The following is a 17,938-nucleotide window of genomic DNA, read 5'->3' on the forward strand; positions in this document are numbered from 1 at the left end:
TAATTTACTCTCCTGAGACAACGAACATCCCGTTCCTTTCATATGGGTAAACCCCTCCCCGCCCCCGCCCCACCCCGGCTAAAATTAAGTTCTTCTAACAAAGAAGAGACTATACTTATGAGTTGTGTAATACGTTTTAACTGTATAGCTTCTCCAAGCCATGCATATTCGTTTATGATGTCTTTTTTTAGTTATTACATTTTATCTACCTTAACAACATTCTATGGTTTCGTTAGATTTCGGAACATTGTTTTACTTTTAAAAAGCGTGTCATTAAATTTTGTGAGGTATACACTCTTAACTTATTATGCTTAAACAGTGGTATTATACCTTTAATACCTTATTATCTTACTTCAAAATTGTGGTATGGCAACTTTGGACTCTACATAGATAGATGGTCATTGAATTTACTTGAATATCCCTGAGAGGGCCTACGTCTTCTGTTTATTGTTTGTTCGCTTGTTTTTTTTTCTCTTTGAGAAGAGTGAATTACCATTTTTTGCTAGCTTCTTCCTTTTTCCCCATTATAAATGTTTCGGTTATTATACTAGTTTTGTATTCCAGAAATGATCGCTAATTTAACGCCCCTTTCCTTTTTTAATAACTTTCTCCTTGCCACGTTAATTTGAATTTTTGGAGGAAAAAACGTAATCTTTTTAAGTTTGTCTGTCTGTCTGTCCCTCTGTCAGTCAGTCAGTCAGTCCGTTACGATGGAGTTTGTTATCCATCTAGGTAGTCAGCAAGCTAGTTTACTGAAAAAACGTTCAGGTGACATCAGTACACTTCCCAAGAAGGACATGAATCATTGTTAGTTTTTAATTAGTTTAAGTCAGTTCATTGTCATTTCATCAATCCATCCGTCCGGCATGTCTGTCGTGTCTGTCTGTCTCATGCGTATTTTATTAGGTCTGCCTGTTTGTCCATTGCGTTGTGGACTGTCATTAGGTTGTGGTCTGTCTCTTTGTTGTATGTCTGTAGTTGTGTCATTACTTACGTCTGTCTATGAGATTCGGACTACCTTAGGTCTGTCTGTAAGTCCAGTGTGTCCTTTAGACTGCTGTTATGTCTGTCTGTCTGTTAGTTAAGTGTGTTGTTGATGTGTCATGACGATTGGTCATCTAGTGTGTGAGACTGCTATTAAGTCTATCTGTTTGTTTAGTGTGTCTTTAAGACGGTCTTTAAGTGTCTCTGTAGTTGTGTCATTACTGACGTCTGTCTGTCAGTCTATTGTGTCTGTCGGACTACCTTAGGTCTGACTGTAATGCTATTGTGTCTCTCAGACCGCTGTTAGGTCTGTCTGTCTGTCTGTCTGTCAGTTAAGTGTGTTGTAGATCTATCATTAGGTTAGGTCGTATGGTGTGTGTGAGACTGCTATAATGTCTGTCTGTTAGTTTAGTGTGTCAATAAGACGGTCACTAAGTCTGTCTCTCAGTCAGGCACGTCTGAAGGACTGCCGTTTGGTTTATATATCTTTTTGGCACTTTTGTGTGGGATAAGTCTCTTTGGAATGGTGGTTGAGGTTTTGTTGATTAGGTTTACTGTTAGTAAATCATCATTTTACGTACGGGTACGTACGTCTTTATGTCTATGTTTGTCTGTTTGTCTGTCCGTCTGTCTGTCTATCTGTCTGTCTGTCTTCCGGTCCGTCCGTCCGTCCGTCCGTCCGTCCGTTCGTTCGTTCGTCTGTCTGTCTGTCTGTCTGTCTGTTTGTCTGTCTGTCTGTCTGCTGGTCTGTTTACCCATGTTATTCGTTCATTATTTCCCGTAATTAGTGTCCGTTTGTACGTATTTTGTTTATCTCCTGCCACTCCTCTCCTTCGTGCTTGTTTTGTTTCGTTCTTTTCGTTTATTTCCCATTTCGTATTGTCGATTTCACTTGCGTACGACATGTTTCCTGTCCTTTTGTGTTCTATGTTGCTGTTTGTTGGTTTGCTTGTTTCTTTAGTTCCTTAAATACCTGGCTGTCTGTCTATATGCTTGTCTATTAGACATCAAGCCGCCATTTCGTTTCAGTAAGCTGTCAGTCAGTCAGACAGTCAGTCATTCAGTTAGCCAGTCGGTCATTCAGTCGGTTAGTCAGTTTGCCAATCGGTCGGTCAGACACAGGCAGTCAGTAGAACGGTCGGTCAGTCAGTCAGCCAGCTAGCCAGCCAGTCACTAAGTCATTCAGTCGGTCCGTCCGTCCGTTTGTCCGTCCGTCAGCCAGTCAGTCAGTTAGAAGTTAGTCAGTCGGCCAGGCGGTCAGTCAGCCAGTTAGTCAGTCAGTCAGCCAGTTAGTCAGTCAGCTAGTAAGTCAGTCAGTCATTCAGCTCGCCAGTAAGTCAATCAGTCAGTTAGCCAGTCAGAAAAAGTTATCGTTTCTTCGACTATTTAATATGTTCTGTGAAGAACGTACGATCACCTACGCTTTTGACTTCCCGCAACTTTAACTCAAATTTAACCAAAACGTTGTTTTATCGGCGAACAGTCTACAATTTTTGGTATATACAACTTGCACACAAGAATAACGATTTGAAAAGTAATTCTTTGTACCAGACAACCCACACCAAGGTAAAAGTCAGACAGTGTATTACGGGAATTAATTAGTGATAAACTAAAAAAGATTATCTTTATAACCATTCAGCCAGTCGGTTTATATGTGCAATGTTTAGTTGATCAGTTTCTATAGTTTGAGAGTCAGCTAGTTAGTCGTTTAGTTGGCTGGCCAATCGTTCGGTAGATGATTGTCTGTCTGTCAGACGTCCCTCCATCAGTCAATTGTATATATAATCTATCGATCAGTCGGTCAATCAGTCTGTTGGCCTGTCTGCATGTCTGTCTGTCTGTCTTTCTGTCTGTCTACTTGTAGGCGTTTGACAATCAGTCAGTTATCCACTCAGTAAACTGTCAGCCAGCCACTGAGTCCATCAATCTGACTGTCAATAATCAGTCAGTCGATTACTAGTTCAATCAATTTTACAGTCCATTAGACGACACCACACGTCCTTACATCGCATCGTACCACACCTCCCTACACCACATTCATTCACAGTCAGTCAAGGGAACAATGGAGTAATTCGCAATCATTGAAAAGTCAGAATGAGTTTTTTTCTGTTCCATTAGTCGACATGACAAAGTAATAAATATAAGTTAGCGGTATACAGATGGCAAATGTAACTGTTGTAAGTGTTTTTGTCAAGTTTTGTATTTTAGGTAACGTATACGAAGTTAGTAACGCATAAACTGAAACGGCAGTGCACTGTACTGTGGGGTATAAGTAGTGTGGCGCAGTCGAGTAGAGTGTGGTGTGGTGCAATGTGGTGCAGGGAGGTGTGGTGTCGTCTACATCATACATGTGGTGTGGTGTGGTGTGGGGGTGTGGTGTGGTGTGGTGTGGTGTGGTGTGGTGTGGTGTGGTGTGGTGTGGTGTGGTGTGGTGTAGAAAGTGTGACGCAGTGCAGTGTAGTGTAGTACAGAGTAATGTACTGAAATATGTAAGAGGTAACCATCGTATGTAACATATATGACCGCAATGAAATAACGGAATATCATTAGCCAGTAGGTCGGTAGGTCAATTCTGTCCATTAGTGAAGTTCAGTCAGACGGTCATGTGTGAAGGTCAAACAGTCCTTCTGTAATTGTACAGTACGTCAGATTGTCTGTTTGTGAGTCAGTCAAGGGAACAATGGAGTAATTCTTAATCAGTGAAAAGTCAGAATGAGTTTTGCAGTTGGTGGTTTGGTTATTAAGTCAAAAACTGCGAATTCTGTCAGTCAATTTACCTGTAAGTTAGTAACTCTGGCGGGTGCTCCTTAACTAAGGAGGTCAGTTACTTAGATGGTGATAATCGTAGTGAAAGAAATGGTGGTGGTGATGATGATGATGATGATGATGATGATGATAATGATGATGATGCATTCTGAATCATCTGATGCGTCAGTTGGATATTGCGTTTATGCATAGAGTCAGTCACTTGATCATTAAGTCGGTCAGTCAGTAAGTCAGTAAAATAATCACACAGTAGGTCTGAAAAACTTCAATTATTTAATCAGTCACTCAGTCAGTCAGTCAATTATTTATATACACTTACTTTGTCGTCCATAAGTCATCAGTCAGTTAGACATTTAACGTTGAGTATGTTGGTCTGTTATTTGGTATATAGTCATTAGTCATTTTGTAATTAAGTTTTTTTTAAGTAATATTTAAGTTACTAATTAGTCCAATGTTGAAGCAGTCAGTTGTCAATAACTTATTACTAATCGCCTTAACTAGTTTCGGGTCAGTAGACCCTAAAACAATTTGGAGATGGGCGAGAGCGGGTTCAATTTACTGTAAAGCTACCCTTGTTAATTTCTGATTTAGTGTTTGTTTTGTTGCTACTATCAACTTGAGATTATACTTCTGCTTTGGGATGAAACTTTATACGGCATGTATACAGACCTGCCAAAGAATCAAAAGATTACTATCTTTGCCTTTTTTAACGGTTTCCTAAAGACGGTTAAAAAACAAAATTCAGACTTGAACACAAAGTAAAAACCTGCAACCGGCGCCTAGCGCGGGACTAAGGGCATGTTATAAGCAAAGTCATCATTAGTATTGGTTCTGCTCCCGACTGGTTAAGAAAGCAGCATGTGTGCTCTGATTGGTTACAACATGTTAAAAACGATCATATGCAAACACGTCATGTGAAATTGCTTTCGACATTCAGATGAAAACCGCTCAATTAGTAATTTGGTTCGTGGGTTCTTTCTGTCAGTCAGACGACTAGTTCGGTGCTAAGTCATTAGGACAGTCAGTAATCTGAATTAAGTAATCTGTCTGTCGGTATTGGTGGATAAATGATACATAAACTAGTCCTTAAGTTAAAGATAAGGCTTCATTCAATGAGAGATATTATGATGTCGATACATTGGTCTTAAAAAGTAACTCATTTTTTGCACAGACTTGCGGTTTGAAAGGTTTTTGTCACGACGACTGTCAGTAAGTCAGTCACTCACTCAGTTAATCAAATAATCCTTTTGAATTGTCACTAATGTGATCATTTTAGCTGGTGCGTCAATTGCAAGTACAAATAATCTTAGTCAGTCAGTCTGTTCTTCTGTCTGTCTGTCTGTCTGTCTGTCTGTCTGTCTGTCTGTCCGTCCGCCCGCCCGCCCCCCGCCCGTACGTCCGTACGTCCGTTCGTCCGTCCGTCTGTCTGTCTGTCTGTCTGTCTGTCTGTCTGTCAGAAACCAGTCGGTCGGCCGGTCGGTACGTCAGTCAGTATGTCAGTCAGAAGATCATGAATTCAGTCAGTCGGTCAGCCAGTTAATTAGTCAGTCAGCCAGTAAGTCAAATGTAATTTTTACTCCAAAAATGTTGCAAACGTTGCTAGAAATTGTGATGCAACCCAGTAAGTCTCTGTTAGTCTGTCTGTCTATCTATCTGTCTGTCTGTATGTTTGTTTGTATGTGTATGTAAGTGTATTGTATGTGAAATCCATTGGTCAGCAAACTGGTGCGTTGACTAGTGCATCAGACAGTCCGTCGCGCGGAAGTTTGATCGGTCAGCCATTAAAGTTATTTGTCTGTCCATTGGTCTGTCTGTCTGTCTGTCTGTCTGTCTGTCTGCTTTTAGTCATTCTATGCAACTTAACACTGTAATTGAACATTTACAAATTACTTACACTAAAACGTCATGTGGTTGTAAGTCATTATTAAAGACTTCAGTCACACATATAAATGCCTATTATTTGGTATATTTATGAGTACATGTTCTGGCTTGCTCGGTGTCTTTGTTACATCTTTCGTATTACCGTCAGTCAACGAGTCAAACAATATAACTAGAACTTTTGGCTCTCCCTGTAGTGAGTACGTCAGCGAATTCATAAATCAAAATCGATCTCAGTGAAATATGTTGATATTCGTGTTTTGTACAAATAATTAACAAGTCATTCTGTAAAATTTACACTAGTCTTGTCAGACTTTTTTATAAAGAATGGTAGTCAGATGGTCAATTTTCGGTTACAATTTAATTACAGAGATATTTTGGAAGCAAGTTGCATCTGTCCGTCTGTCTGTCCGTTTGTTTGTCTTTATTTTAGGCGATCAGGTGACTTAGGTTTGTTTAAATAGTTAGTACATCAGGCGGTTAGTCATCAAGGGATTAGTTAAAGGTAAATTAAGGTTATTAACTGTTGACGTGTCGAGCGTTAGCCTTATGCCCTAGTCAGTCAGTCAGTCGGTCGGTCAGTCGGTCAGGCAGTCAGTCAGCCAGTCAGTAAGTCAATCAGTCAGTCAGTCAGTCATTAAGTCAGTCAGTCAGTCAATCAATCTGCCAGTCAGCCAGTCAGCCAGTCAGCCAGTCAGCCAGTCAGCCAGTCAGCCAGTCAGCCAGTCAGCCAGTCAGCCAGTCAGCCAGCCAGTCAGTCGGTCAGTCAGTCAGTGAGTTAGCAGAGTCAGTCAGTCAGTCAGTCAATCAGCCAGCCAGTCAGTCAGTCGGTCAGTCGGTCAGTCGGTCGGTCAGTCCTTCAGTCGGTCAGTCAGTCATTCATTTATTCATTTGGTCAGTTATTCATTTATAAGCAAGTAGGTCAGTCAGTCAAACAGTACTGAGATCAAACAGTAAATTAGTCGGTTGGACTGTTTTTTTAAATCAGCTGGTCTGTCAGTCGGTCAGTTAGGTAATAATTCATCCAGTCAGTTAACCATTCAGTCAGTCAGTCAGTCAGTCAGTCAGTCAGTCAGTCAGTCAGTCAGTCAGTCAGTCAGTCAGTCAGTCAGTCAGTCAGTCAATAGGTCGGTCAGTCAGTTAATTATTCAGTCATTTGGCCATTCATTCATTTAGTCAGTCAGTCTGTAGTTTGTCAATCAAGCCAGTTTTACGGTCATTTAGTCACTTAGTCTATCTGTCAATTGTTTGGTCGGCTAGTCCGTCACTTAACGAGTTGACCAGTCAGTAAGTCATAGGCAGTGGGTCGATCAGACCGCCTCAGTCAGTTAGTCATTCAGTCAGTCAGCCAGTCAGTTTAGCCAGTCAGTCCGTCTTTCTGTCTGTCTGTCTGTCTGTCTGTCTGTCTGTCTGTCTGACTGTCAGTGGGTCAATCTATCAGTCATTCATCAAGTTGGTCAGTTAATCATTAAGGCAGTCGGTCAGTCAGTTAGTGAATCAATAGATCAGACAGTAAATTAGTCGGTTGGTCAGTCATTAGGTCAGTCGGACACTGAGTCAGTCAGGTAATTATTCAGTGAGTCGGTTGTTCAGTCAGTCAGATAATAATACAGTGAGTCAGTCAGTCATTTAACCATTTAGGTAGCTAGTCATTTGGTTTATTAGTCAGTAAGACAGTCCATCGGTTTTGTATTGTTAGCCAGTTAGTCAGACGGTGCATCAGGTGGTCAGTTAGTCAGTTGGCAAATTGTTGCGTCATTCAATCTGTTAACAAGTTCGTTAGCAGGCCAGTAGGTCAGTCAGTCGGTAAATAAGTTACTAAGCCAGTAATTTAGTCATTCACTTCAGGGCTTAAACGAGTAAAAGCTGTTTGAAACTGTTTTGTAAATGAGTTATCTAAGTCCGTCAGTCCCTTAGTCAGTCATCAAATCAGTAATTCATCAGCTTTTTTTACGTTTTGCACACTGAAAAACACTTCAGTCAGACAGTCCGTTAGTCAGTCGTGCCTATGCATGTTGGAAACCTCACTTAAAATCTTGGCTCAGCCTGTCAAGTCTTTGTCGATGTGTCTGTTCGTCCGTCTGTCTGCCTGTGTGTCTATCTGTCCGTCTGTCTCTGTCTATCTGCAACACAGCCGTTTGATTTGACAGTTTGGGCCGATTATTTGAACGAAGCCTAAGTAAGACGTGGTCTAAGGCTAAATCGAGGTTTAGACGAGGACTCCATAAACCATGGCTAAGCCGGAGTTTACGAAGACAACGTTTAGACACCGTCTAACAAGTGTAGCTATTGTTTGGAGACCATGCATCTGTGCTACTCCCAAAGGAATATTATTGTCTTGCTGTTGTTTTCTTTTAATTTCTTTTAATAAAAGGACTGCATACATAATGCAGTATACAGCTGTGCGGAAATATTTTCAAACAATTTTACCTGCGCTTGTAAAGGAAATGAAAAAAAAAAATGGAATCAAATATCACTTTCAGTCAGTCAGTTAACCAATCAGAGAGTGAGTCCGTCAGTCAGACAGTGAGTGAATCAGACCGTCAGTCAGTCAGTCAGTCAGTCAGTCAATCAGACAGTGAGTCAGCCAGTCAGTCATTCAGTCAGTCAGTCAGACAGTGAGTGAATCAGTCAGACAGTCAGTCAGTCAGTCAGCCAGTCAGTCAATCAGACAGTGGGTCAGCCAGTCAGTCATTCAATCAGTAAGTCAGTCAGACAGTGAGTGAATCAGTCAGACAGTCAGTCATGTCAGATAGTCAGTTAGCCAGGCAGTCAATAAGACTTTTGTCAGTAAGTCTGTCAGTCAGTGAGGTAGTCATCCATTCCTTGGTTTTTATTTTTTTAGTCTGTACTCCAGTTACTTATCCATTCAGTCAATCAGCCCGTAAAACAGTCTGTCAGACAGTTGTATTCAGTCCTTAAATATCATTGTCGGCTGTACAGTAGACTGCAAAACAGTCGTTATTTCTCTTAAGTCTTTTCGAAAAAGCGCGCATTTAAGGCGCGAAGCGCCGATCGTTTTGCGAGTTTTGACATCGGCTCCAGACCTCTCGCTCCCGTTCGAACAACCGAGCGCGTTGACCGAGCGTTCGCAAAAGATACGACTGTTTTGCAGTCTAGCTGTACAGTAGATCAAGTCCATAACAGTATTGCAGTCAGTTATATTGTTGTCAGTGTTAGTCTTGTATTCAGCTAGCGCTATACTAGTTTCAATCATATCGGCATTAGTCTATGTTAAAAGATTTTCATATAAAGTTATGAAACACTTCTCGCGCTTTTTTGCGGCTGTTTGTAAGTCAACATGTCAGTCTGTCAGTCATTTCAGTACTTAGTCAGTCTTTCAAAGAAACGTTTTCCAGTAATAAAGTATTCTTTGCTGTTGCGTCGTTGTTTCTGCTGATGCAAATATTGTTTCCCGAACATTTTTTTAAAAAAACAATTTTAAACGTTAATAATTTTTTAGAGAAAATATTGTCTCCGAGATTTTTCACTAACAAGAAAATCCGATTAGATTTGGCGAATACAGGCATAGACATTTACAGATTATTTGCTTCATCGTCAAAACAATATTGAAAAATGTCTTACCTTACAAGGACACTTGCCTTATCGCACGGTAAATACGTAAAGTCGGCTGAAAATAAGTCTTCAAATATGAACTATAAACTCATTGCAGATGAGTAAGGTATAAACAAAAGGCAAAAATACCTGCTACAATATATAAATGATTATCACTAAGCTAAAATTTACCGAAACGTTTTCTACAAAATCGCCAATTTTACAGCGTGTCTACCTCGCCTTAAATTAACCAAGGGGAAAGAATTGCCCTCCTGAGGGAATAAAATCAGTTTTATAATTGATAAAAATGGTTTCTGAAACCAGGAATAAATATTCGAAAATATATACATGAATTAGCTTTAAGCATTTTTGACTGATTGCTGTATAACAAAATTTTAACAAGGAATATAGTAATCTGTAAAAAACATATTGTCGTGCGGAGACAAACTTTGAACATTTTAACCGCCGCTCACAAAATAAAGATCTGTTATATAAAAGACATGTTTGATTCTTTCTCTTTTCACACAGCTGCGAAAATCAAGGCCAGAAAAGACTTTTTGCCAAATAAATGTATGTAGTTTTTCTTCAGCTTCATGTGCATGACATAAACAATAGGCCATTTCCGAGGTACCCTATGCCTCTGTTTAAAAACGAGTCTACGTGCGAAACCATTCATATGATAATAAGTTTCACCTACAGGTCCATTTTCATGCAAATCAAACTCATTTTCATTTGAATGGTTTCGCACGTAGACTCGGTTTAAAACAGAGGCAAAGGATAACTCGGAAATGGCCTATTGAAGCAAATTTCGTCAGTGAAATTTAGCGTAAATTGTAATAAGGCTTGGATAAATTGGAACATTACAGCACGGCTTAAGTCTTTTCAGACCTTGAGATTCAGTTTTATGCCTGGAAAACGAGTAAGATTCTGTTGAACAATTAGACTACGAGCACGTGTTTTCAGTGTGAGCAAACTGTTTTAGTAAAAATTTTCTGGGGTCTATCAAATCGCGCAGAAACTGTAGACTATAGAAAAAGCCCTATCAATTACTCTACCCTGACCAAATTACCCTATTAATTTTCTAAGAAGTATTAACGATTGTACTTTTCCAATTTTCAAGATGGAAAAAAGTAAACAATTAGCTATGGAGAGCAAATAAAATTAAAATATTTTGCATTTGATAAACCACAAAAAACTTCTACTGATACAAACCGGAATTACAGTCGGGGGAACAAGTGTCGTTTTTGCAAATCGATCGATCAAGCGCTCGAATATTTATCGATTTTTATTATCCAATCGAAACCTAGAACGAGCACTTACGAGTTCTTCGAGAACAGTCGCGTCAGCATGACGCAATAAGTATACGTCATGTTGCTTAGCAACTTTGGTGATTTAAACCGCGGGCTCAGTCCATCGGTGGCAGAATGTAGCCTGGTACTTGTTCCCTCGACTGTATTATTGCTGATTTACTAGCTAAGGTTATTTACTCTAAAACAAGACCAAACCTCAAACAGACAAGCTGCAGAATGAAAGCGGAAGAAAATACACAATGGATAAGCTAAGGTAGTTATTGCTCTCCACGAAGTCTCACCGTAAAACACCGTCTGAACCGGCGTGGTCGCAAAGTTCCGCATCTCGAAAAACGAATCCTGCGCCCACAGTGCTACATTCGTGGTCAGCAGAAACAGCGTTCCTTGTCGGACGATATTCGCTCCCAGTTCCTTGAGCGGTCTGAAGCGAAGTGCTTTAATAAGAGCTGTAGCTTGCAGCATGGCTTGAAAAAGGATCAAAGTTGATTTAGCGAGTGAGAAATCCGAAGCGTAGCGATGATTCCTGATTTCGGCGATAGCAGCGGTCAGACATAAACCAGCGTAAAGAAACATTCCAGTAAATGAGACGATTAGCAGAGTGTCATCTGCTCCGAAAGGATACCAGCTGAATTTTTGATTCATCAAACAACGCAACACCACCCAGCAGGCCACACACATAAACACGAGCAAAACAATTTGATAAAGGTAATAAAACTTTAGCGCGTTTATGGAGTCGCGATCAACCCACAGCAATCCAACTGCGAGCAGCAAAACGATCGAGAACAAAAGTCCTATTAAAAGGCCTGGGTCCGAGCTAGGAATCGCGTGTAAGCGATGCGTGTCTTGGTTCTCGACGCATGATTGACATATCGACGAATTTGACATCGCTCTGTTTAGCGAAAAACGACTGGAAAATCTTCCACTGGATACAGAATCCTTTGACGGAGTAGCAGCCTCGCAAGTCCCATAACCATGATCGTGTTCAAATTTTTCTAATCGCTCGCTAAGATTATCAGAAGTCGTGTTAAAATCCGACAGCTCGTCATAGATATAAATATCTTGCGGGTCGGGATCGAGATCCCGCATCCCGCTCCACATGGTGTACAAAATGCCACCCGCAATCAGCGAATATTCCATCGTAAATGGATATAAATAAGGTTCGGACGCCTCCCAGATTTTTTTCATGGAGTAGTGATTTGCAAAGCAAGCGTTCTCTTCGCGAGTGCTTAAGTCTTCGAGTGTTCTACGCGTGCTGAAGATGCTTTTTGAATGGCTAAAAAGCGCGCGAAACCATAAGCACACGTTGGTGCCAAGTATATGGAAAAGTACAAGTCGAATGCTTGGTGATTTGTGAAGGGTGGCCGTGGCGAATTTACGTAAAAATAGAATTTGCGCAAAGATGAACACAGCCTTAAAAATTGAGAAAAACAGGCTGGATAAGTTTGAAGAACATTCGATATAAAATGTAATATGTAGTAGATCCATGACACAGCTTCCGGCGCCAAAAACATAAGCGCCAGCCATGAGTGGTCTGTGAGAGTGCGGTGAGGGTGTGATAAAGTCCACGGTCTTCCGATCGCTTTGTTTACAAAAGATGTAGCATATCCACAATAGTGCTGGGCAGATACAGGTGATAAGAAAGCCATCGATATGATCCGCTGTAACGCCTGAGTCGGCCTTAGAATCGTCCTGGAGCCATTTGGATAGATTAAATACCACCCCTGCTGTTGTCAGACAAATCAAGTATAATAAACTAGCGATTTTTCCATCCCCTTTCACGCCATCGTCGGGCAAAATCGGTTCAAGAACGTACATGAGAGACGTGATGATGACACGCAGAAACTTATGTTTTTCTTCATTTTTAGGTTCTTCCTTGGGTTGGATGTTCCCCACGACTTTTTTCTCGTACAGTGGATAAGTTTCTTTTTCACACCGCATGATGTTTAGTGTTTTTAAAGGTTGTTGAACATCGAAGCTAGGGGCCATACGGCCGTGTGTTTCTTCCTTCATGACGTCATGACTCTAAAGCAAAATAACCGGGTGGATTGTGTGGGTCTTTTCATCAACATGGCTTTCTTATTGGCCAATTCATGAGCTCATTGATCTGGAATCATCATGACTTCATGGCCCAATGGTTCATTAAAGTTGGATTGGTTTCTATTGTCACTCAACAGCCAATCAGAGCGCGCGGTTGAGGTCATGGATCAATGAAGCGATAAACTCATGAACTTGAAGTGAAAGCACTTCTGTGTCCATGATTCGCCATTTTCCCCCCTTTCAAACAGTCAAAATCTTGTCACGGTTTTATATTACATAAAAATCTGTGAATTATCCCTTAAATTTCTGGATTTATAAATTTCAAATAACTAGTCTAAACAATGTTTTATCACATTATATCTCGTAATTTTTTCTTCTCTAATTTTTTCTTTATTTAGCAATAAAGAAATTCTTTTATCCGACCTTCCGCTCCCGCCTAAAAATGTAAAGCAAAGCTTAGCTGCTTCGATAGTAAAATAATCAAACAATTTAAACGCCTGAATGGATATAGAATACTAACAGAGCAGAAATTCTTTCTTCTAAAACTGGAATAATTCATTCAATAAATTCTAAAAAAAGTTGCAAATATAGGCCTTTCGAATCCAATTGGAGTATTTTAAGTCATACATTTTTGCTCGATTTTTAAAGCCGTTTTCACCTCAAAGGCTGCAATATGATAGCGTTTTGCTTTTAGTTCAGCAAAGCGTTAAGCGAATTACGTTATGGAAAGCTAAGCACAAGACAACGGAGAAACAAATAAACCCATCGCAGCGTATCGGCTAGTAGGAAATATTGAATCAACAGATAAACTAACCGGTAAATTTTCAACAACAAATCGCCACTTTCACTGACACGGAAGCTTATTTTACCTTGGTTAGCTCAAGAAGCGTTTACATTTTCAATACACATCATTGGTTTTCTCTGTAAAAATCCAATGGTTCACTAAAATATCCTCTTTTGTTTTCATTGCCCGTTGAATTGATCCTGGAACTACTCCATTTTAAAAATTATATTTTCTGGTACCATCTGTAGAATTTTTTTTATCATGACCGCATTTTTGGGGTTTTACTGAATTTTTCGCCAATATAGCTTGGCTTTCTGGTACTAGATTAGTTTCTGCATTGTTTGTGAGATTCCGGTAGTGATTTTAAAAGCAAATTTTCGCACCAATTTACAGGTCAAAATTGGAAATGAAATTAACCACCTGATCTGGTGGCCCGCCCATGCCACGCTTTTCAAATCTAATTCTCTGAACGTCTCTCGATCCTGCAATCATTTATTTCTCAAATCAGCCGTCACATAAAACAGGCAAACGAGAAAATAATAGACCACTTTGCAGAAAGTTTTGTTTATATTGTTTTTTTTAGTAAACAGAAATCTCGAACATTGAAAATCTTAGTAAATTGTCGGATAACTCGACGGGTGGATTGGGACTGAGTACTAGCAACCTCGTACCCAAGCCCTATTCCTGCGATTGATAACATGCCTTCCAATTTGTTTTAAAAGCAAATTTTCGCACCAATTTAAAGGTCAAAATTAGAAAAGAAATTAGCCACCTGAACATAATGACCGCCCATGCCACGCTTTTCAAATCTAATTCTCGCGATGTCGCTCGATCCTGCACTCATTTTCTCAAATCAGCCGTTAATTTAAACAGGCAAACGAGGAAATTATAGACCACTTTGTTAAGTTTATTTCATTTTTTGTAAACAGAAAACTCGGACTGTAAGAAAATTGTCGGATAACTCGACGGATGGATTGGGACTGAGTATTAGTAACTAACTTCGTACCCAAGCCTCATTCCCGCGATTGACAACAATAATGCTTTCCCATTTGTTTCAGACGGCGTTTCGGCCATTTTCTTTTTCAGACTCTCTTTTCGACTGTTCAAGTTGAAATTTAGCCATAACCGCGAGGAACTCATTCTCTTACGTTCGGGCTTCGTCTTTTAATGTTCTGGTAAAGTTCCGAGAATCGTTAATTTAATTACGAGCCAAACGAGGAAGAATCAATTAGGAGTCTTTGACCTGGTCGAAGTTTAAGGTTTCGCCAAATGCAGTCCTTTGAATTAAGTCCAGTGGTTGCCTTGGAAACAAGCCATTTACAAGAATATACATAAGTGATCCCTGATGGAAGAAAATTTATCTCATCTCAATAAGTTTTTGTGGAGGGATAAATTTGAATTCATTTAACACCCTTCAGTAACGCAGATTACCACTCACTTGTGTGGTTTTAGTGTTAATTGGAAAAATGCAAGTTGTAATTTGTATCTTAACACAGATGCAAATTTTCTCAGGCAGGCCAATATTTTATCCTTTGACAAGAACAAAACACCTAGTTCATTTTAGCCAAAATAAATTCATTTGTTTAATGAGTTTCGCATAACGAGTAAGTGTTAGATCCACCCACGATTTTCTCGCTACGAAATTGTCGCCACGAAAGCTTCATTCGACTGAAAATTTTTCTGATTTTCTCCCAGTAGAAAAAAAAATACGGTGACTGATAAGTCAGCGAGACAGCTGTGCTATAGTGCCGTGATCGGAAAATCGTGAACCTGTCAGTTTGAAGTTAAGACCGCTGTACATAAATTATCGGCCGTCAAACAACCGAGACATAACAATTGAGCACCCGAGCAGGCTGTTAACATATTTAAACAAGAGTCGCCGCAACTACATGGAAAATCTACAAAGGAAAATTGTGTATTTGGTTTGGATCTTCTGAAATGAGCGTTCAAAGAGGATATTACCATGTAACCACGACAAAACTCGGAAGAGATGTCTCAACGAAGCCGACGAATTTTCATGCGCCAGTGGCTGCTGTATATACAAAGTGTGCGCTTACTTCGAGTAACCCGCGCGCGAAATGTACAGTTCAACCGAAAATTATGTCCCCGATAACAAACCATTCGAATCAAAGAAGAAAATTCGTTACTTCGATGTCGATAATTCCTAAAGACAAGATTCCCAAGATCGTGGTTTTGCCGAGTATCGATAAAGATATTGCTGGAGCTTCAACGGCCAAACAAGTATCAGGTAAAATTCCTGTATCTACGACTGCGGTGAATAACTCGATAAGGGAAGCACCGAAAGGGGAGAAGAGTAGCCAGTCACAGGCCAGATTCGTGTCAAGTCTTCAAACTTCATTGAGCACAGAGTGGAAAAAGGCAGACAGTTTTGACAAGGAAGATACACATCACAAAGAAAAAGCGAAAAGAACTTCTTCGCTTGAAATTCAGTGCAACTACCCTAACAGGAATACAACTGGATCAGACGCGGCAAACAGAAGTTCGTCGCTTGAATTTCGCGTCGGAGGCAAAAACACTTCAAAGATAATCGAAAACGGTCGACGTCAAGAAAATACAAGCGCTTCCTCGTTAAATCGCAAAAACGTTCAAGAAACTGCAAGCATGGACAAGCAGAATGTTCGGATCCAATATAAGCCGTTAAGGAAAAGTTTCACGATCATGGACAGAACAGACGCAAAGTCACTTGGATCATTCGCGAATTTTAATGAAACTCGCTTCCAAGAAAAACCCCCACAGCGGCTTCGGCCGAGAATGCTTCCAAAAAGTCGCTTTCGGGTCAAAATTCAAAAATGTCACCACAAAAGTGTCAATATTTCAGATTCCTTTAATGTTAGTCGGGATAAAAAAGTTAAGCCTCTGGAAAAAGCGAGTCGAAGCGTGGTCATTCAAGATAAGAGTCCTCAGCGATCATTTTCTGTCCAAAAACCTTAGCTTTTTTAATAGCGCGATGAAATATAGGAACATTTGAGTTGAAAAAAGGCTTGGGTTTTTTCGGAAATATATTGCAGATCTCGAAGAGTTTAAATTAATAACACGATATTGTTTTCGCAAGTAAACTGTTAGCGATTCAAAATTGCAAATTTCTTGCAGAATTATTGTTATTGAGGATTTATCATGATAAAACAAAATTTACATTATAAGTTGACACGCTGTTAAATAGTGTGTGTTTGCTGAAATACAGGCCCGTCAAGATTTAGATTGACATGCTACTAAAAAAAGTTTTTAATTTGTAATCTTAAATGCTTGCTTCCAGACAACTGCGAGATACACTATGAAAAATGACTTAAAATTGTTGTTAGATCGTTAACTTTGCGATATACGCCTTTAATTCTTTATCTGATTTCTCAGGGTAAAAACTTTTTACTTATTCAAGAACCCATTTATAAGCCTTCGGCTAAAACTTAAACTTTAATAGTTTTATTCTCCTCAACAAGCGCAAAGAAACTGAAATGCAAAAAATGTTTTTGAAGACGCTTCACTATATACAAAACGAAAATTAAACTAAAGCTTTTAAACTGTCCATTTTTAATGCAGGTATTTCCTATCGGCCTAGAAACATTGATTATTGCTTCGCTTGCTTAAATAAATATTTTCTGCCTTGACCACCCAAAGCGTGAGAGGTTAGCGTATCAAATGTTCCTTTTTCGGTAACCTGGACAATGTTTTCAAAAATATTGCTTTGATGCTTTCAAAATAAAGAAAATTGCTCGGTCGAATTAAGAACTTGCCGCAAAAAGCTGGTAAAATATTAATGGCGCACCATCAAAATTAATGATCGCAGCCCTTTAAAAGTTGCGCAAAAACCATTGTTCATGCTGTTGAAGAGAGATTGAAATTTGCTTCTAACTAATTGATTCAACAAAACTAAGTCAATTTTTTATTCCATTTGACAGCTTTTAAAATTTACTTGTCCTTTCTGAATATTTTTACTAAGCGCGCGGTAATATAGACGAGTTTTGAAAAAGACATGCAAAATTTCCACGTATTTGCATATCACCTCTGCACCTTGACACTGCACTTTTTTGCCGATTGTTGATTCACAAAAAAGCCAATTTCCTGTTTCGCTTAATAAGTCTGAAGGTTAGATCATTAAATGTTGTATTTTTTTCCTGCCCACTAAAGCAGATGTATACCGTAGAATTCCGGTTATAAGCCCTGGGCTTATACAACTTCGTAAGGGTTTTTCGGTGGGCTTATAAGCGGAGGGGCTTATATCCGGGAGGGCTTATAAGCGGAATGAATAAAACGTTTCGAAACGCACCTCGGGAGTGTTGATCGAAATACGTTTTTAAGTTAAAAACGCATAATAAAGCAACATTTAGCCCTGTTCAGTACTGTCATCCGGTAGAGGGGGGCTTATATCCGGGGGGCTTATAATCGGATGTATTTTTTTGTTTCCAGGTAGATGGGCCTATAACCGGGGGGGCTTATAAGCGGGGGGGCTTATAACCGGAATTCTACGGTATTTGAATACAGTTAAGGCGCCATCTTAAATCCTTTCGACGAGAATTGTTCAAACAACGACAATAACTGTGAATAAACTTGACAACCAAATAAAAGAATATCGCACTTCTGTATTTCACGGCTGGAAAGTAATATTAAA

General features: G+C 39.7%; 2 protein-coding genes across 2 annotated transcripts; one reads left to right on the forward strand and one right to left on the reverse strand.

The window, feature by feature from the left end:
- Nucleotides 1-8,036: 8,036 nt before the first annotated feature.
- LOC144638500 (proton channel OtopLc-like) lies at nt 8,037-12,538 on the reverse strand. Its single transcript, XM_078497692.1, has one exon. It carries the CDS (start codon nt 12,501-12,503, stop codon nt 10,653-10,655), a length of 1,851 nt encoding a protein of 616 aa, XP_078353818.1. The 5' UTR covers nt 12,504-12,538; the 3' UTR covers nt 8,037-10,652.
- Nucleotides 12,539-15,106: 2,568 nt separating this feature from the next.
- LOC144638247 (uncharacterized) lies at nt 15,107-17,461 on the forward strand. Its single transcript, XM_078497463.1, has one exon. It carries the CDS (start codon nt 15,253-15,255, stop codon nt 16,264-16,266), a length of 1,014 nt encoding a protein of 337 aa, XP_078353589.1. The 5' UTR covers nt 15,107-15,252; the 3' UTR covers nt 16,267-17,461.
- The last annotated feature ends 477 nt before the right edge of the window (nt 17,462-17,938 follow it).

Source organism: Oculina patagonica, chromosome 14, assembly GCF_052425735.1.
Source record: "Oculina patagonica isolate OP01 chromosome 14, crgOcupat, whole genome shotgun sequence".
NCBI classification, from domain to species: Eukaryota; Metazoa; Cnidaria; class Anthozoa; order Scleractinia; family Oculinidae; genus Oculina; species Oculina patagonica.

Excerpts from the sequence above, each read along its gene's own strand:
- LOC144638500 (XM_078497692.1), bottom strand. The coding sequence starts at position 12,503 with ATGAAGGAAGAAACACACGGCCGTATGGCCCCTAGCTTCGATGTTCAA.
- LOC144638247 (XM_078497463.1), top strand. The coding sequence starts at position 15,253 with ATGAGCGTTCAAAGAGGATATTACCATGTAACCACGACAAAACTCGGA.